General features: G+C 45.3%; 1 protein-coding gene across 1 annotated transcript in view; it reads left to right on the top strand.

Annotated features, from left to right (window-relative positions):
• Positions 1 to 9,485: 9,485 nt before the first annotated feature.
• The window catches only part of MAL2 (mal, T cell differentiation protein 2), a 28,832-nt gene continuing 17,665 nt past the window's right edge, over positions 9,486 to 20,652 (top strand). Inside the window, exon 1 of the mRNA XM_048507148.1 lies at positions 9,486 to 9,717. Coding sequence (XP_048363105.1) covers positions 9,583 to 9,717 — 135 coding nt within the window. The 5' untranslated portion in view covers positions 9,486 to 9,582. The remainder of the gene's footprint in view (positions 9,718 to 20,652) is intronic.

Here is a 20,652-nt window from a genome sequence, read left to right as displayed (position 1 = left end):
TCTAGCCTGCTCTCATAAGCCATTCCCCATTAACAGTAGCTGCCTAAGAAGGTGCAAACTGCAAAACACGTGGCCAAAACTTGCTCATAGTCCGTTGGTTTTGCGCTACTGGTCTCTCTCTCAGCCCATGCCACCATGGACAGCATTGCTTCATACACACACACACGAACACACACACACGCTGGTAGCCCATATCCCTCTTCTCCCACTCTTGCCTGTTGATACTCTGTCAGTGATTACCAGCCCCTCCATCTGGGCAACACCTTTGCTTTCGCCTCTCCGATGGTCGGTGGGAAGAAGCTGGCCAGCCTGCTCTGACCCAGCAGTGACTCTTCAATTTTAAGGTATAGCACCAAAAGTGGGGGGGAGGGGACAGCAGGGGGGACCAGCCCAGTTGTGAGGGAAATTACCCAGGGTGTACGAAAAGCAATACCCTGGACTCAGAGGTAGGATCCGGAAGTTCCTGCCACTTCTCTACGGTGGTTGCCTTTTCCTGAGTGCTGAGAAGGGGTTGCTAAAACTAACCTCCTGCTAATAGCTCCATTGGCTCACGCCACTGTTTGAATCCACCATTGAACCTGTTGATACTTTTTGGATCCCACCACTGCCTGGACAGCACCATATGAGTGTTTTGCAAGATCTCATCGCGGAACTGCTTCACTGATTCACTCAGCGAAAAGCTGGGCTGATATCAGAAACCAGAAGAAAGAAAGCAGGCCTTAGGAATATTTCATAGAAGCTGAGAGTCCTTGATTATTAAACTTGTCAAATTGGTACATCTTCTGTCGACTGATTAAATCTGCATCCCCAATTGCATGTGAGTGAAAATAAAGGGTTGTGTGGGAAAGAGACCAATGGCGAATGTCACGCACTTTCACTTCTAATGATCACGAAGCCTTCCGCCAGATTGAGGAGTCATATAGCCAAGTGGCTCTTCCTTCAACGAAGAGCCACCAAGAGTGATGGAAAAGAAGGCTCCATAGTTTCTTTGAAGAGTGGTCTCTCTATCTAAAGTGAGGTTACAAGACAGTTTGTTTTCAGGTGATGCATGCACATCACACTACAGGTACCAGTTCTTAAAGGGCAATACATCCTGTGTGACATTAACAGAGGCTCATTCTGCACATGCGGAATAATGCACTTTCAAACCTTTTCAGTGCTCTTTGAAGCTGATGCAGAATAGCTAAAATCCCTTGCAAAGAAGTTGTGAAAGTGGTTTGAAAATGCATTATTTTTTAGGTGTTAATGTGAAGAATGAAGACAATCTAAAGCAGAAAAATTATTGAGGAAGAAAGGGAACCTCAAAAATAAACAGTGAATATGCCTGCCCAAAACCACATAAATGCCTCCAAACAATAATACAGAGAAATGTCGCAACTTGGGATAACAACAATGGTCTAAACTGAGTTATACCCTTCCATTGACCTCAAAAGGGCTTAGAAAGAGGAGTCCAGTTGCACAGTTTTACAAAAGGCAAAACTAAATTCTAACCAATTTATAAGATGGTAGCTGAATTTTTGATTACAACTTCAAAAGTGAGCTGTAACCAGATTCTGACTTTCAAAAGCTGGATCTCAAATGATATGAGCCTTGGAAGAGACTGAACAATTATATATACAAAACTCTATTTTTTTTTTGTGGAAAGATCTTGTTTTAAAAATGTTACTCATTTTTAAAAAATCCTAGACCAGGTCGATCAAAGGGCACTTTTAAAAAAATCACGTAAAATGGGTTTCAAATCAATTGGCTTCTGGCTCAATTTCGCTGTCTAGCAATGCATTATTATCAAGCCCCTGAACTTTAAAGCCCGATTTTCAAGAAATATCTTGAGCTGGAGCACTCTGCGCTAAAGAGATTATGAGACAGATTCTTGATACATTCCTTTGGTATTTTGAGAGAGCATGCCGCAAAGAGGATATTAGTAGGCCATGGTAGATTCCCCTTGAAGAGAAAAGTTGAGTACAATAATACCTCAGTTTCGCCGCCTTTGGAAATTGATGGTTTTGAGTTTTCACCAATGGGATCAAGCCGACATTGCCTTCAGTTTTAAAGTCGGTTGCCTCGGTTCAGTTGCTCGCGAACTTTTTATAACTTCGCTGCCGTTTATTGTAAGGATTGCGCATCGCGTTTCGCGTCGGTTGGTTTCAGGTTTTGCGAGTATTGAACAGATTACGATAACCGAGGTATCATTGTACTAATGAAGTAAATAAATTCAAACCTCAGGTTTCTTCTGCACAGTGCTATACCATAAGATGGCAGCCCTTGATGGGAAAATATTTTGATTGACTGACTGACTGACTGACTGACACATTTGTTGACTGGTTGGTTGGTTGGTTGGTTGGTTGGTTGGTTGGTTGGTTGGTTGGTTGATTGATTGATTGATTGATTGATTGATTGATTGATTGATTGATTGATTGATTGATTGATTGATTGAATATGCTGCCCCTCCCCTTCCAGGCTTGGGGCAGCTCACAGTATATATATGAAACATTTAAAACTTATAAATATATAAAACATTTAAAATATCAAACTACAGAAAAATTTGTCAGTCCATGCAGAAATTAAACTCTAGCCACATGTGAATAACCTGACTTCCATGCACATGCATCCAGTTGCGGGAATAAAACGACACAACATGGTCCAGATGCATGAAAAAGAGAATTCATCATTGTGCAGATTCTCTGTGGGCCCTTCTGCACATGCACAATAATGCGCTTTCAATCCACTTTTAATGCACTTTGAATCTGGATTTTACTGTGCGGAATAGCAACATCCACTTTCCCAACAGTTGTGAAAGTGGATTGAATGTGCATTATTCTGCATGTGCGGAAGGGGCCTATGGCATGTGCAGCATCTCAACACTGGTTAACATTGAGTTCTTTTTCTGTTTAATGTGTGGCCAAAAGGAAAACCAGGAAGGATAGATCAATTACCATTTACTTCATGTTACATGACTCTAACTATGCTAAATTTCAGTGGTGGTAAAGTGAAAATGAGCAACCATGGTTTGTAGCATATAGGCATTAAGGGCCAAACACCCTGAGATGCACCAGCTGCTCTGGGCTATTATTTTGATGTCAAAAGCAGGTGTGCTCCTGCTTAGAATGGATTTACAGCTGCTGTTTCCTAGCTGAACGCTGCCGAACAGCTGCCACCCACCAGGGAAAACCTGTTTAAGGGCATTCCTCAATGGCCTTTCTTCATAAAAGACCTTGGATTTGAACCAGCAAGTGTCAGTGATGCTAATGCACTAAGATTTTATTTATTTTTTATTTATATTTTAGATTTCTAGGCCTCCTCTTCCCCAGAGGGCTCATTAAAAAGATGATTTTTAAATCCCTTGGATCAAAATGCATTGTTTTTTTAACCGGGCCAAACTCATCCAAACACACAGAGGAGGAAAAGGTAGTAAATGTTATCATCATTTATTTGAATGAATCATCTGCAGGAGAACTTTCTAACCAACCGTGCTCTGTGGAATGGATCTGTCAGCCTGTGGTTTTAAGGATACCCCCAAATTTGCCATTTTGAAGAACTGCTTTCACTTTGGCTCAGAGCAGGCCCATCTTGGTCTACGCTAAAGCCTTTATATGGCCTCTAAGCAGTGGTGGGATCCAAAAATTTTAGTAACAGGTTCCCATAGTGGTGGGATTCAAACTGTGGTGTAGTGCCAATGGGGCTGGGCGGGGCATTCCGGGGGTGTGGCCGGGCATTCCAGGGGCGTGGCATTCCTGGGCGGGGCTGTGGCAAGGACGCAGCCGCTGCGCCGGTCCTTGGGCGGGAAACGAATGCACACAGGCGAAGGCTGCCACACACGCCGGTGCACCTCCGGCTAGACTGCTTCAAGTTCTGCGCGCTACTGCTGAGAGGAGGGGCATAATTAAGGCAAAAATCACATGGCAAAATCACCAATTAGTAACCCCCTCTCGACACACACAAATCATTAGTAACCTACTCTCGGGAACCTGTGAGAACCTGCTGGATCCCACCTCTGCCTCTATGTGAGAGAAGGGTCATATCAATGCTGAAGAAAATGCTCTTCAGCACGTACGGAATGCACAAAGTTGGCTACAGGTTTTGGAGGGACTTGAGAACAGGGCTGTGTGTGTGTGCCATCAAGTCACAGCTGACTTAGAGCGACCTTGTAGGTTTTCAAGGCAAGAGAGTAACATAGCTGGCTGAGAGAGTTCTGAGAAAACTGTGACTGGCCCAAAGTCACCCAGCAGGCTTCGTGTGGAGGAGTGCAGAATCTAATTCGGTTCTCCAGATTAACTGCTTGTAGCCACAACACCATGCTGGCTCTCATAGGAATAGTGCTACCAGGTCTTTAGCTGCAGCAGGACCCCTCTTGCTGGCAACCCTCACCCCATTGCTGCTGGTTGGTAGGGTGGCAGAGAAGGGGGGGAATCGCTCCAACAGCATGACTTCACTTATGGTGGGGCCCCTGAAGTGGTAGCATCAAATGGAGACAACACTCTAGGACAGTGATGGCGAACCTTTTCAAGACCGAGTGCCCAAACTGCAACCCAAAACGCACTTATTTATCGCAAAGTGCCAACATGGCAATTTAACCTGAATACTGAGGTTTTAGTATAGAAAAAACGGTTGGCTCCAAGGCGCGTGTTACTCAGGAGTAAGCTTGGTGGTAGTTGGTGGCTTGGCTTCGAAGCAACCAAGCTTACTCCCAGGCAAAGGATCGCGCTTTAGTGAAAATCAGTGGGGTTTAACAGCACTTAACAGGATTTACCTACACTGCTTCCTCAAAACTAAGTCTTAGGTTTGATGCTAATAATCTCCCTTAAATAATTACACTATTATCACATGATGAACTCTGTGCATGCGTGCCCACAGAGAGGGCTCTGAGTGCCACCTCTGGCACCCGTGCCATTAAGTTCGTCACCACTGCTCTAGGATTCTACTGAAATAGTATGTTTCAGCATCACCTCAATGGGATGACATCACTTCCAGGGTTGCACCAGAAGTGACATCATGTCTTTGGAGCAATGGCAGTTTGAATTTGAATTGACCCACTCCCCCTAAGCTTCCTGTTGGTTTCAGTGCTTAGCTGGCAGCCCTGCCTGGGCACAATGCAGCCTCTCTGCCCCTCCATTAAGCAACTTGTCTCTTTCTCAACTTCTGTCCTTCCTTATGAAGAGACAGGGTTGGGTGGTGGCTGTGCTGTAGAGGTCCAGGAGTGACCACCAGGGGTCTTCTTTGGACCCTGGCAGCTACTCAATGACACAGGGTTCCAGGTGGAACCTTGGGACCTCCCAGAACCACAACTGATCTCCATAATACAAAGATTGCATGGAGAAAACACCTGTTTTGCAGGGTGACTTCTACAGCATTATATAGTCCATTGAGGTTCTTCCCTTCCCTTTCCTTCCCCTAACCCCACCTTCCCCAGACTCCATGACTAAATCTCCAGGAATTTTCAAACCGGACGTTTGCAACCGTGCCATGATGTCACCCACAGGGCAGGCTCTGAAGATGTTTCTCTCTCATTATTAAGAAAGTGCAGGCTCAGCCCCCTGGTGACAGGGCAGAACTAGGAAGACAGAAACTAATCTGCCTCTCCAGATCTGCTAGAAGTAGTTTACAACTAGAACAACAAAACCAAGTCAACACAACATGACAACCAAGTCAATACAAATAAGCCTTGCCAATAAAAACAAACCAACAGATTTTGACAAGTCAACACAATAAGTTCTGATCAAATGTAATGTAACAGTTCAGGAAGATAAATTTGTAAACAAAATCGGTTCGTACTCTACTTCAGTGTTTACTAAATGTAACAACTGGGTTTTACTGCATTAACGCCTACCTTTGTAATCCACTTTCTGCATTGGGATATGTCATACCTTGGACATTTTTTTTTCTTTTTGGTTTTCATTGTTTTTCAATTCTGTAATCCCAAACCTATTGTTTCTTGGGAATTATTTTTATTTTAAAAAAATTGTAACCCACCTTGAGCCTAAGCAGGAAAGTCAGCCTATAAATGAATTAAAATAAAACAAATTAACAACAATTCCATGAAAACAGCCAATAAGAGCAACTTGGGGCATAAAAGCATGCAAAGCATGTAGAACAGTCTACAGTTGATGTTGATGGCTACAAGAAGATCAGAAGCTAAATGTAAGATGCTACGCTTAGGCAGAAAAAATGAAATGTACAGATATAGGACAGGTGACACTTGGCTTGACAACAGTACTTGTGAAAAGGATCTGGGAGTCTTAGTAGACCACAGACTGAATATGAGTCAGCAGTGTGATGCAGCAGCCAAGAAAGCCAATGCAATTCTGGGCTGCATCAATGGAAGTATAGTGCCAGGATCAAGGGATGTAATAGTACCACTTTATTCTGCATTGGTTAGACCTCATCTGGAATACCATGTCCAGTTCTGGGTACCACAATTCAAGAACGATATTGACAAACTGAGATGAGTCCAGAGTAGGGCAACGAAAATGATAACAGATCTGAATTTCATGCCCTGTGAGGAGCTGCTTAGGGAACTTGGTACATTTAGTCTGGAGAAGAGAAGGTTAAGGGGTGGCATGATAGCCATGTTTAAATATTTGAAGGGATGTCATGTTGAAGCAAGCTTGTTTTCTGTTGCTCCAGAGACAAGGAGTAATGGATTCAAAGAAAAGGAAAATAGATTCCACCTGAACATTAGGAACACATTCCTGATGGTAAGGGCTGTTTGACTTCTTTGGCTAGGTGGCCACCTGTCGAGGCTGCTTTGATTTTGTATTCCTGCATGGCAGGGGGATGGACTGGATGGCCTTTGTGGTGTCCTCTAACACTATGATTCTATAGAAAACAACTAGGAAAGATTGAATCCCTTAGTTCAAAGCCTGGGGAAAGAGAAATATTTTCTCCTGGTGCCTAAAGGAAAGGAAAATAGGTGCCAAGCAAGCCTAAAGAAAGAGGGCGTTCCAAATGTGCCACCACCAAAAAGGCCTGTCTATTTGCCATCTGCATTACCTCTAAAGGCAGGGCACAGAAAGTTGAGCCTGAGAAAAGCATCTTAACTGGCGAGCTAGACAGTACTGCAGGAGATGGTCCTTCAGGTACCCTAGCCCCCATGCTATCTGGGGTCAAGAACCAGCACTTTGAACCATGCCTATTAACAGACAGCCATTTAGGAACTAAACAAACACTGCACCTTCCCAATTAAGATGCCACAGCTTTCTATGTTTTTTTAAAAGACAAAAATAGTGTTTCCACCTAGATGAGTTCAACCTGCACAGCCCACTGTGCAAGTTCCCTCACGCTATTCTTTTAACAATCTGCCATTTACTCTTCGCAACACAAACCTCTCTCCTACACGAGAAACCAAAGTTTCTATTTCAGGATAGTTCAAATTCCGCTTCAGGAGCAGAGGCGCTGTGTCATTTTGTTCTTGTTTAGCCAACGCTTCTCGCCCGCTTCTGTATTGCATAATTAGACTTGCTCGTACGTTACTCGGCGGATACAACTATGCTGCAGAACCAGAATGTACCAGGCTGCTCTGGCACAAGAGGTGTTGCCCATTGAGCAAAATTTTAAAACTGAGTAAAGGGGCGGACAGGTGGTTACGTGATGCTCATTTTACCTGCTGCACTAGGGCGTGTTTGCTAGGTGCAAAAGAGAGAGACAGAGACAGAATATATGTGTGGGAGCAGCCTGAAACTTTGTTCCAAACAGGAGAGCTGAGAAGATGCATCTGATCTGTTAGTTTCAACGCCCACCCACCACGCACGCACACTGTGTCCGTAATTCCATCGTATGTCAACATAATCAACACCTGATCTGAATATTTTGTGGAATGAGATGACAGAATCCTGACATGGGAGTGTGGTACAGTTGCCAATCTCCAGGTGAAACCTGGAGTCTTCCTGGAGTGGCAAGTGTTCTCCAGACAAGAGGTATCAGTTCCTCAGGAGAAAAGGGTTGTCTTGGAAGCTAGATTCTGGGGGATTATAAAATTATGATTGAAATAAAAACAATTATATCCTGCTGAGGTCCTGGCTCTAAAACCTAAACAATAGAAAAAAGGAAGGTGTAGCCCTGAAAACCAAAGAATACCTACTAGTGTGAAAATCATATGAATTCATGAGGGTTCATGTGTTTATGTTGCTATTGTGCCACAAAGTGTCGGGTCCACGTTTTTATAGTCCAGTTCACAGTCTTGACCTCCACATCTGATTTGAGACTGGTTTAGGGAGGGGAGAATTCTTCATTAAAAATTCAGGATCCATGTAGATTTGCCTTTTCCCTTTTCCCATTTTTATTCCCCCTCCCCCATACACCAACTGCAGGTTGTATTGTATTATGCAAATACAGGGATAGCTTTCCGGCCCAGGGATGCTATCAAATAAAAAGGGACTTCTTAACATTCGAATACAAGTTACTGTTACATGTAGTACTTTTTTCAGAGCTGCATACGAGGCTGGGCTGTGTGTGCATTTTACATTCAGGTGCATCTTCTTCCTCCACAGCAAATCCAGGCCTTTGGCTTGTGCAAATGTTAACTGTTTTGTTACCAGCTGCCGTGCATGATTCCGGAAAGACCGGACTATAAATCTGGTGTGGGCACAATGCTGTCAAGTCGCAGCTGATCTGTAGCAACCCTGTAGGTTTTTCGAAGCAAGGGAGGCTCAGAATGTGGTTTGCCCTGGCTTTCCTCTGCCTACCAACCCTGGGCTTTTTATTTGTTTGTGTGTTTGTTTGTATCCCGTCCTGCCCAAGAAGGGCTCAGTTTTTGGGTGGTCTCCCATCTAAACACTCACCAGGGGCAACCCTGCTTAACTTGAAAGATCTGATGAAATCAGGGTAGCCCTGGGTCATCCAAGTCAGAGTGATATCCAAGAAGAAGAAGAAGAAGCAGCAGCAGCAGCAGCAGCAGCAGCAGCAACAACTGGGGGGAGGGCACACTGTGAAAAAAGCTAAAGAACTGGCAGCTGTTACATTAAAATGATGATGAAGATGATGAAGAAGAAAAGGCAACAATCAGCTAAAGAACTGGCAGCTGTGACACAAAAAAGATGATGATGATGATGATGATGATGATGATGATGATGATGATGATGATGAGCCAACAACCAGCTAAAGAGCTGGCAGCTGCGACATTAAAAATAACAATAATAAAATAAAGTGGCCAGCTCCGGTTTATTTATTTATTTTATTTATTTATTTCTAGAATTTGTAGACCGCCCCATCCCCCAGGGGGTCTTGGGGAAACACAGGCAGAGCTGTGGGTTCTCCCTTGGTTCCCTGGTCAGGATGCCGCGCCATGCCCGTCTCCTCTCCTCGGGCACGGGTCCCTTCCTTTACCCCTGGAAGTCCCTGGAGCCCCCTCCCTCCTGCAGCCCCCAGCCCGGGCTGGCTGCAAACCTGGCGCCACCCGCGGGGCGAGGGGAGAGGGCGGAGAGTTGGCGGGGCGGTGCCCAAGAGACGCGCCACCTTCCCGGCGCGCCACCTGCGGCTGTGCCCGCGCCCTTCTCCTCCTCCTCCGCCTCCGCCTCCTTCCGGACTGCCCTACCTGGCCGCGGCCGCCACTCGCGTCCGGATCGCCCGGCAGGCAGGCAGGCAGGCACCATGAACCCCGCGCGAGGGGGCTCCATGCCGCCGCCCCCCAACGCCACCGCCTATTTCCCCCCGCCGCGCGTCACCCTCCCGTCCGGCTTGGAGATCCTGCGCACCTACTCGGGCGCCTTCATCTGCCTGGAGATCGTGAGTGGAGCGGGGTGGGGAGGGGGCACGGGGGGGGGGAGCAGGGACGTCCCCTCCCTTGCCGTGGCTCCAGACGGGCCTGTCGCTTGGCCGCTTGGAAAAAAAAGCACACCCATTCCTACTTTGCTTAGCATCTGTTGCGCTTTCGGAAGGCAGGGATCCAACAGGTTGACCTCTCCTCGGCCAAAGTGCTGGGGAGGAGGAGGAACCCGTTGCATGTTTGCCTGACCCGGAGCTCTGCACCAGCCGCGCCGCTCTGTTCATCGGGGCTTCTGTTCATGCAACTTCTTGTTACAAATATATATATATATTTGTAACTTCTTGTAACTTCTTGTTACAAATATATATACATATATACATATATATACAAATATATATACATATATATATTATTACTTTCCAAAGTGTTAGACAGAAGAGAATTGGAAAAAAATGCTAAAGGAGAGAGAAAGAGTTCAACAAAGAGAATATCTACCCAGAACTGTATTGAATACACATTTCATGATGGATGCCAATATGGCATTCTTATATGACTAGAGAAACGTTCATGCTACTTCTTGGGGCTAGCAAGATTTAATTTGTCCAGCCTTTGGCATCTTTCCATTTGCACTACTCTGAGGCCAGAGACAGGATTTTAAAGTTATCCTTCTTGAGAATCCCTTCTAATACTTATAACATTGGCCTGTTTTTTCTTCTTCAGCCCTACAGCCCACCCATCCTTTTTATCTGCAAGCACCTCCCACCATCACAGGCCCGTTGAGCGCACGCCCCCTTCCAGGTGAGGGTTTTCAGAGCCAGGCTTCCAAATGTGCCCAGGGCTACGTCAAATCTTGTGAGGAGTTCTTCACAAGTTGAGATCACGACCTGGCATGCTGTCAGAAGAGGGTTGGGTGCTGCTACCCTTCCCTTTTCCCTCCCAGGTAGTGCGGAAATGCTGCTGTTTCCCCAGGTGCGGAGAAGCAGCGATGAGAGGGTCTTCACCAGGTATATTTCTGCCTGCTGTAGAACCACAAGACCCCTGGCAGAAAGATTCCTGGCAACTCTATTTACTTGCTTTCTGTGGTGGTGTATCTTTAGAAGGAAGAGGGTTGGCTTTATGTGTTCAGGTGTTTTTACCTGGCTAAGAGCCCTGAGGTGCGGTGCGGTAAGATCAATGGTCTGAGTTCAAGTACCCAGCTTGCTGGGGGCAAAGTGTAGACGACTGGGGAAGACAGTGGCAAACCATCCTGTAAACATAGTCTGCGTAGTAATGTCCTAGTGCTTGCCTTTTCTAACCTCACGGAGACCCAAAGCACTGTTTGAAACTATTTTCCTCTTCCCCATTTTATCCTAAAAATAGCCCTGGGAGGTAGGCTCACCAAAAGAAAAAAACCCAAATTGTAACTTCATTCACCACATCTTGGAGCTAGGTAAGATCCAAATGGCGCCTTCTAAAACAAAGACGGTTCAGCATGTGGAGAATGAGGTTACAGTTTTGGTGTTTTCTTTTGGTGAGATATAGTATAGTACTATATATAAGTGAGAAAGAGACTCCTTGTATTCCAGGACAGAGCAGGTATTCAAATTTGGGCCTCCTTGCATTTAACACTCCAGTTGCCATCCTCCAGGTGGTGACTGGAGATGTCCTGGGATTATACCTGATCTCCAGGCAACAGAAAGTAGCTTACCAGGAGAAAATGGCCGCTTTGGAAGGTGGAGTCTATGACATCATACCCCATTGAAGTCCCTCCCCTTCTCAAACTTCACCCTCCTCAAGCTCCACCCTCCCAAATCTCCAAGTGATTCTCAACCTACAGCTGGGAACCTTACATAGTACTCTAACCATTATACTGCACTGTTTTTTTTTAAAAAAGATTTTATAGATGTACCGTTTTTGTGGCGAATGAAGTTACAATTTACTGCACTGGTTTTTAATTTTTTTTTAATAGATGTACCATTTTTATCTCTTTTGTAAGCTACATGGAGGGCTCTTTCTGTGGGAAAAATCAGACATATTTTAAGTAAATAACCCTTATCTCTGTTAATGAGTTTCATCTGCTTTACCTAACTCACCTATTACGGAAAGGCTATTCCAAACTGCTCTTTGTATTGCTTCTCCTGTCAGTTCTCCTGCTTCGGTCAGTGCTATCTTGTGCTCTTTTCACTGTTCCCTGAGTTTCTAGTTGTACTGTGGAAGCGTTTTTCTAGCAGTGCATAAATTGAACACTATACCTTTTCCAATATAAAGATGACAGGTGATTTGAGCATTCGTCCGCCATTTCTTGGATCACCTTTTTTCCTTGGGGACAGGAAACTAGGTAGGAGCAAGTGGACACGCGGAGCATTCTAGAACAAAGACGCTCCAGGAAATGGGGATGCCTTCTCAAACCTCCTGTCACTTTTATGATGAAAAAGGTATAGAAAATGCAAATTAATGGCAAGTGGAGGAGGAAGACGCACACCTTGTGACCACTGGTGTGACTTGCCTGACCAGGGCCTGTCATGGATTTTTCCTGTATTAAAATTTGCTCGCTCTTTTTATTTTAAATCTGCTATGGACTACAAATCCCATCCGCTCCTGCCAGCATGGCCAATTGAGTTTCATCTGCTTTACCTAACTCAATCCATGTAGTCCATGAACATCTGGAGAGCTGCAGTTGCAGACCACTGTGCTAACCTGTTTTGAAATTCACTTTCTGAACAACCTCCAAGCTGAGTGGTTTCTATAACGATTGGCTTGCAACTCGCTGGGGCCTTTTATACGCTACTCAAATATGACTCATGCCGCTACATGCCTTTTGCACTATAGAACGATACCTGCCTACAAAGATGGGGTGGGACCAATTGTGAAATGAGTTAATCTTTGTTTGGCTGCGTCTGCATAATTACATTAAGCAAACCTGCGATCCTGTGCACGCGTCCATCAGTTTGAATGTAGTGGGATGTACTTCTGAGAACGCATATGTGGGATGAAGTGGACTGAGTCAGACCGTTGGTCTGTGAAGGTCAGTATCGACTGTTTCGACTGGCAGTAGCTCTCAACGTGTTCAGCTCTTTCGCCAACGATAAACGGGATGTCGGATTTCAAACCCAGCACCTCAGAAGTCCTCTACTGAGCCACAGCCTCTCCCGTTGGGTTGTGGATTTGAAGGACTTTCCAGAAAGGTCTGGAAGTTAATTGAGCGGAATAAATATAATTTTTGACGAGGTCCAAAACAAATGGTCATCTTGTGCGGTTAGCAGAGTCATATTCAGTAATTAGTACAGAATTGCGTATGTTAGTTGGGAGAGGCCAGATGAGCTATTTGATATGATCCCTTAGATCTTTCTGCCCATAATCACTTGATCCCTTTCCTGAACAAAGCCCTTCGGGGATGGGGCGGTATAGAAATCCAACAAACAAACAAACAAACAAACAAATATATGACTTCACATGCAGCCACACTGTTGGCTGGTTTCCAAGGTCTTGTGCAGCCATTTTTCCTAGCCCTGTTATTGAATATTCTTTAACTGTGTTGCACCTACCGGTATGTGCATTACGATATTTAGAAATAATGGATGCAAAGCCTGAAGCTTTCAAAGACCTAACAGATACTGAGTACTTTCAAAGATCTAACAGATACTGAGTCATGAAAGTCAGTTAGCGGTCCAGGGACCAGCCACACTCTCTCAGTCTAACCTACCTAACAGGGTTGCTGTAAGGGTGTAAATGGAAGAGAGGAGAATAATGCAAACCAATTTAGGTCTCCACCGGGGAGAAAGGCAAGGTATAAATGAGCTAAGGAGCAGCAGTGGCGTAGGAGGTTAAGAGCTCGAGTATCTAATCTGGGTTTGATAACCCCGGGTTTGATTCCCCGCTCTGCCGCCTGAGCTGTGGAGGCTTATCTGGGGAATTCAGGTTAGCCTGTGAACTCCCACACACGCCAGCTGGGTGACCTTAGGCTAGTCACAGCTTCTCGGAGCTCTCTCAGCCCCACCACCTCACAGGGTGTTTGTTGTGAGGGGGGAAGGGCAAGGAGATTGTAAGCCCCTTTGAGTCTGCTATAGGAGAGAAAGGGGGGATATAAATCCAAACTCTTCTTCTTCTAAATAAATAATCATGTCGAGGCAAATTATAAAGTCCATTGCCTAGTCAAGATGTAGCAAGGACCAACATCGCAAAAGGAAACTGGTCAGGGAGAACTCTGTTTGGGAACTTCTGCTACCGTCAGTTTGTCTGAGCAAAAGGCAAATAATGGGGCTGCACTGAATTTATGCCTGCCCATATTTTTCAAGTAGGGCCCCAAAATCACCCTGGAAAAAATAATCCCAATTATGTCTTTTGTTTGACCGTTTGCATCCGGACTGCATTCATCCTCTTTGCCGTTCCTTCAGTGCCAATTTTTCTTCTTCTTGTGATCTCAGCCAATCAGATCATGACATCACAAGTGAACGTAGCCAGTCAGAACTGGCTCTGTAGCACCACGTTTGGGAGCAAAGCTGTGACAATGCCTTGATTGTGAGAGAGAGAGGGAATGTGTCTGTGTAGTCATGGCAACCATGCCAATGCCCCCTCATCCCGCAGCACAACAAGGAGAAATGGTCCGGTTGCCTTGGTGATGGGGTGGCACCCCCCCCCCCTCCAAAGACATTTTTCAGCTCTTCCCAAGCCTTCCCCAGAACAACGCCTGGGTTTGCAAAGATGTTCTTGGGAACGCATGAAAATGTTAACAAATCGCTGCCTGGTCTTAGCTTGACCTTACCAAGCGTGGTTCAGCATCAGTTTGTCTTTCAAGGAGTTCAGAAGAAATGGGGTGGAAGCTCAGCATCCAACAAGGGTCTCCTTCTAGGGTCCACTTTACTAGCGGGCCGATATTCCCATGCCCTATATCTTTGGCCCTATCTCTTTGCATTGGTCATGATCTCTAGGGGAAGGATGACACTGTATAAAAATGTTAACCCCAGGATGAAATCAAGCTATTGAGAACCGGTATACTGAGCAAGATACCTTCGAAAACGCATTCAGACGCGTGGTGCGATTCTATACTGGATTCTCAGTTTCAATGTACCATCCATGTATGGACTCAAGACACAGGATATATTAGCTCTGTTGTGAAGTTCCATTTGGGAATCATATAAAATGGAAACATAAAATTTCCCTTGGAATTGAACATTGTGCAGTCTCATATGGACTTTTGAATATTTGCTTGACAATATACGTGATGAGAATCTGTGAAGTTCCATTTGGGAACCACATAAAAAAATGGAAATGTAAATATTTCTTCGAGACTCCATCAATTTGAAGTCTCATATGGACTTTTGAATACCACACTTTACAAACGAAATGATGAAAAATTGTACTATTGATTTGTTTTATTTGACATCTGGCACTTTATATAAAATCGTGGTACTTTATTACTTACTTCCTTGTAGCGCGCTTGCTTACAGCAGCATACTTTCATCAATGGGATATTAGAATAGGGTTAGTATTGGTATAATTGTGTTAATACTTATATGAAAAATAATTGAAAAAATAACTTTGTACAAATGTTGTTGGAATGATTTATTACAATTGTCATATACACATAAGTCCAAGTTAGTGTGCCAATTTGGTCTGTTCATTCCTGTCATAAGTTTTCTAATACGCCAGAACTTTTCATCTGGTTCCCATGATTTTTTTTTTAATCAGGTGCCATTTTGTCACCTGTAACTGTGAAGGTGTGGGGTAAAACCACTATTGCAGAGTAGCACAATATACTGGAACGTAGTTGGAAGTCAGACGCACACAGCAGCTCAGCTTCACAGAAGCGGTCCTACTTTATTAGTTCACAAGTCTAGCTTACTCAAGGAGAGAGCTTCGCAAGGCAAAGTGAAGACAAGTGTCTCATAGTCCCCAGTATATTGCAGCCTTATATCTGGTTTACTGGCCTATCACAGTCCACTGCCAATCACAGCAGGATTGTTACCTGTCAGTTAGCTGTCAGTTAGATTTTGATGATCAGACACATGTTATGTTAGTGCTCTGACAATAAAATTATTTGTTTTTTGCTTTGGTTGCGAAGAAAATTTGGGCCGAGTGCACTTCAACGAAGAGTAATCCTTCTGTTTAATTATTGACCCGTTACGTTGTATAGGTTGTTGTATACTTGTCTTATTTTTACTGCCGTTTTCCTATTTTATATTGTAATTGGCTTTGGCTATGGATGATAAATTTACAACTACTACTATGGTTGCCAAACTCCAGGGGGGGCCTGGAGATCTACTAGAATACCGGGTGATCTCCAGACTGTGGGGATAGCTTCCCTGCAGAAAATGGCTACTTTGGGGGGTGGGGGTGGAGTTGTGTCATTACACCATGCTCCCCAAACTCCGCCCTCCTCAGGCTCCACCCCTGAAACTCCAGTAATTTCCCAATCCAAAGTTTTCAGCTTTACCTAGAACGCTGGCTCAGAACAAGGACTGGATCTGAAATAAGTACTAAAAAGAGATGAATGGGATTGAACCCAGAAACCTGTTGTATATGTTAAGGTGTGCTCCTGGCCTTTCTCAATTTACCAGTGTTTCCTGATTGTAGTCTGTAAACCACATTGTGCGCAATAGACTGATAGTTCAGTTGCTTTGCTCCCTAAGATGATTATCTAACTATAATGGAAGTGTGGTGTTGTGGTTAAGAATAGGTGGACTCTAATCTGGCGAACTGGGCTTGATTCCTCACTCCTCCACATGAGTGGTGGACTCTTATCTGGTGAACTGGATTTATATCCCTGCTCCTACATGGTTGCTGGGTAACCTTGGTCAGTCACAGTTTGTTCAGAACTCACTCAGCCACACCTACCTCACAAGGTGTCTGTTGTGGGGAGAAGAAGGGAAAAGGAGTTTGTAAGCCACCTTGAGACTCCTTACAGGAGAGAAAAATGGGTTATAAATCCAAACCCTTCTTCTACTATTGAAGGTTTGCTTGCCACTCAGGTCTGAGGCTTTCCTTCCCTTTGACTACATTCAGGTTCCGTTTGCTCTTTAGCATAGAAGCATTTATATTATAGTAAGTTTGGGTTTCCTTTCCCCATGTGTTGTTGATGAATCTTTATTCTAGTTTGCAACCAGTGTTGAAAATTAAGCTTAAGGGTGCTTAGAATGTTTAAAGAAGCTGAATTATTTACACATACACACAAAACCCTCTAAAATTTATAGTGCCATCATGAGCAGAGTTACACACTTTTAAGTCCGTTGAAGTCACTGGACTTTGAAGGGCATAATGCTGCGTGGGATGACACTGTCACAGGCCCTTTCCCCACTTACCTTTGTCCGAGGGTTGCTGCGCGCAATTCCCAATGCGCGGCATCCCTGGCATGCGCCCGGGCATCCCCACGACCCCCGCTCTGCGCGGGGTCATCAAAAGGCGCCCTTTGCAAGAGCGCCAGGGATGCCTCGCGCTGAGGGGGCGCGACAGCAGCAGCGTCGGGGCAGCTGCGCTGTCACCGCCCCTCTCGTGGGGAGTGCCGGGGAACCCCGCGCTACTCTCCTCAAGTAGCGTGGGGCTTAAGGTAAGTGGGGAAAGGCCCTTAGACTCCCCCAAAGTAAATTTTCACGAAGTGTCCCAAACTATTATTAGTGCATAGTAGTGGTGGATTTGTCCAAGACCTGACCATGCTCAAGATGGTGATGTGACCTGGTACTTGATTTGTAACACAAACACATCTCGCTTGTGTATGTATAACATGGTTTTGAGCAATGCATTTTAGCAGCCAGAACAGCCCTGATTAGCCTGAGCATGTCAGAGTTCAGAAGCTAAGTAGGGTCAGCCCCGGTTTGGATAGGAGACCATCAGGGAAGTCCAGGGTTGCTATTCAGAGGCAGGCAACAACCACCACCTCTGTTCTCTTCTTGCTTTGAAAAACCTATGGCAGTGGGCTGATGGGAATTGTCGTCCATGAACATCTGGAGTGCCATAGGTTCGCCGCCACGGACCTATGGGGTCTCCAGTGTGGTGTAGTGGTTAAGAGCAGGTGGATTCTAATCTGGTTTGATTCCCTACTCCTCCACCTGAGTGGCGGAGGCTTATCTGATGAACCAGATGTGTTCCCACACTCCTACATTCCTGCTGGGTGAGCTTGGGCTAGTCACAGTTCTTAGGAGCTCTCTCAACCCCACCTACCTCACCAGGTGTCTGTTGTGGGGAGAGGAAGGCAAAGGTGCTTGTAAGCAACCTTGAGCCACCTTACAGGAGAGAAAGGTGGGGTATAAATCCAAACTCTTCTTCTGCCATAGGTTGGCCATGATTTGATGGCATACAATAATACATTCCTATTTTTTTTTATTGTTGAAGCAATTAAATAACTTCTGTGTTTTTGAGATAGCATGCTTCAGAAGCAGCAACTGGGGTTCATAAGAACATAAGAAGAGCATAAGAACATAAGAACAAGCCAGCTTGATCAGACCAGAGTCCATCTAGTCCAGCTCTCTGCTACTCGCAGTGGCCCACCAGGTGCCTTTGGGAGCTCACATGCAGGATGTGAAAGCAATGGCCTTCTGCGGCTGTTGCTCCTGAGCACCTGGACTGTTAAGGCATTTGCAATCTCAGATCAAAGAGGATCAAGATTGGTAGCCATAAATCGACTTCTCCTCCATAAATCTGTCCAAGCCCCTTTTAAAGCTATCCAGGTTAGTGGCCATCACCACCTCCTGTGGCAGCATATTCCAAACACCAATCACACGTTGTGTGAAGAAGTGTTTCCTTTGATTAGTCCTAATTCTTCCCCCCAGCATTTTCAAAGAAAGCCCCCTGGTTCTAGTATTGTGAGAAAGAGAGAAAAATGTATCTTTGTCAACATTTTCTACCCCATGCACGTTTTCTACCCCATGCACGTTCACGTTCACATCTTCCTTTTAATAGGAAAGTATCTTTAAAAAAATGGTCCTTTGTGATTTTAACAGCAATCTAACATGTAGAAAGTAAATAGGTGGAACATATCCTGGCACGGAATGTTAAGGGTTAAGTCATTTTACACTTTGGATTTAGGGCTAGGATTATCACTCTCCAGGTAGGGCCTAGAGATCTCCTGGAATTAAAACTCATCTCCAAACTTCAAAGATCAGTTCCCACATAGAAAATAACACCTTTAGAGGTTGAACTCTATGATATTATGCCCTGCTGAGTTCTTTCCGTCTCTGTGTGTATCTGCTGTCAAGTCACAGGTGATCTATGGTGGTCGTGTGTGGCTTTCAAGGCAAGACACATTTGCAGGTGGTTTGGCTTTGCCTGCCTCTGCATGGGCCCAAAGAGTTCTGAGAACTGCCACTGGCCCAAGGCTTCACGTGGAGGAATGGAGAATCGAACCCCGTTCTCCAGATTAGAGCCCGCTGCTGTTAATCACTACACCACACTGGCTTCTGTAAACTCCGCCCTCTTCATGCTCCACCCCCAAATCCCCAGGAATTTTCCAGTTCAGAGTTGCCAACCCTATAATTATCTCACCTCCCCACTTATCAATATCTGATGTGTGGGAACCACAGTTTCCAGAATATAGTGGGTGGAGGGATTGTAGGAATCAAAATGAAGGTGACTGGGCAAACCTTTCCTACATCTCTGTCTGCAACCTGCTTTTTGGTGGCCCTTTGTTCAGGACGTGGATTTTTTCACCTCAAAGGCCCCTTCCGCACATGCAGAATAATGCACTTCCAATCCACTTTCAATGCACTTTGCAGCTGGATTTTACTGTACGGAATAGCAAAATCCACTTGCAAACAATTGTGAAAGTGGATTGAAAGTGCGTTATTCTGCATTAACAACTGGTTCTGATGGTGAGATTCAAATCATTTAACAACTGGTTGTTTAGAAGCACCATTTTAACAACTGTTTCTGCCAAAGTGGTGTGAACCTGTGAATCCCATCACTGGAAGGGGGCCAAAGACTAACACTGGGCCTTTCCCCCACTCTCTTGGATCCTCCCTATGCCGCGCGCTGCTCTCAGCTCGCGGCATCCCTGGCGCGCACCCGGGCATCCCCACGACCCCGTGCTCTGCGCGGGGTCATCAAAAGGCGCCGTTAAGAAGAGCACCTGGGATGCCGCGCGCTGAGGGGGCGTGACAGCGGCAGCGTCGGGGCGGCTGCGCTGTCACCGCCCCGTCATGGGGAGTGCCGGGGGACCCCGCGCTACTCTCCTCAAGTAGCGCAGGGCTTAAGGTAAGTGGGGAAAGGCCCACTGATGCCTCCGCTAGGGAAAAGCTTCAGCTGCTTTCAATTTCTGATTACTGTTAAGGGCCCTGCCTAGCCCTTTTTTAAAAATAGCGTCCTTATCTAACAAGCTTGTCAATCTTCTCCCTGCTTTGTCTTTAACTATTGTGCAGTAGGTGATTTTTTTGAATGCACTTCCTGAATTGCCTAAAGGTGTGAAAGGCATAGGAAGCTGGAGTGAGACGGAATGGGGTAGGAAGAAATTTCCCAACTACAGTAGAGAGAGTGTTGATCCTGCTGTGTACACAAAAGCCTAGGAAAAGTCAGAAGTCAAAAGTCAATTTCAGAATATGGGCCAAGAAACCTGTTCATCGCCAGTTGAGAACGGCCACTCGAGTGAGAGCAGTTTCGCTTTTGGCAGAGGATACGGTTCTGAAGTCCCAACAAGTTGAGGCTTGTCATACAGATGAGACTTTGCACTTTTATGGCATATCTGTTTCGCACAGGTAGCAGCCCGGTATAAACAAGTCACTGCATGGGTATAAAGTCCCATAGGAAAGAGCTTTGGCTTCATCTGCAGTCCATTTTCAATCAACTTTCATTTCCTCTCCATGTGGTATGATGAGTTAAAGCAGTGGTTCTCAACCTGGGGGTCGAATGACCCTTTCACAGGGGTCGCCTAAGACTCTCTGCATCAGTGTTCTCCATCTGTAAAGTGGATAAATGTTAGGGTTGGGGGGTCACCACAACATGAGGAACTGTATTAAAGGGTCGCGGCAGTAGGAAGGTTGAGAACCACTGAG

This window comes from Sphaerodactylus townsendi, linkage group LG09, assembly GCF_021028975.2.
Source record: "Sphaerodactylus townsendi isolate TG3544 linkage group LG09, MPM_Stown_v2.3, whole genome shotgun sequence".
NCBI classification, from domain to species: Eukaryota; Metazoa; Chordata; class Lepidosauria; order Squamata; family Sphaerodactylidae; genus Sphaerodactylus; species Sphaerodactylus townsendi.
The sequence above is the reverse complement of the archived record's forward strand: the minus strand, read 5'-3'. Positions and strand labels throughout refer to the sequence as shown.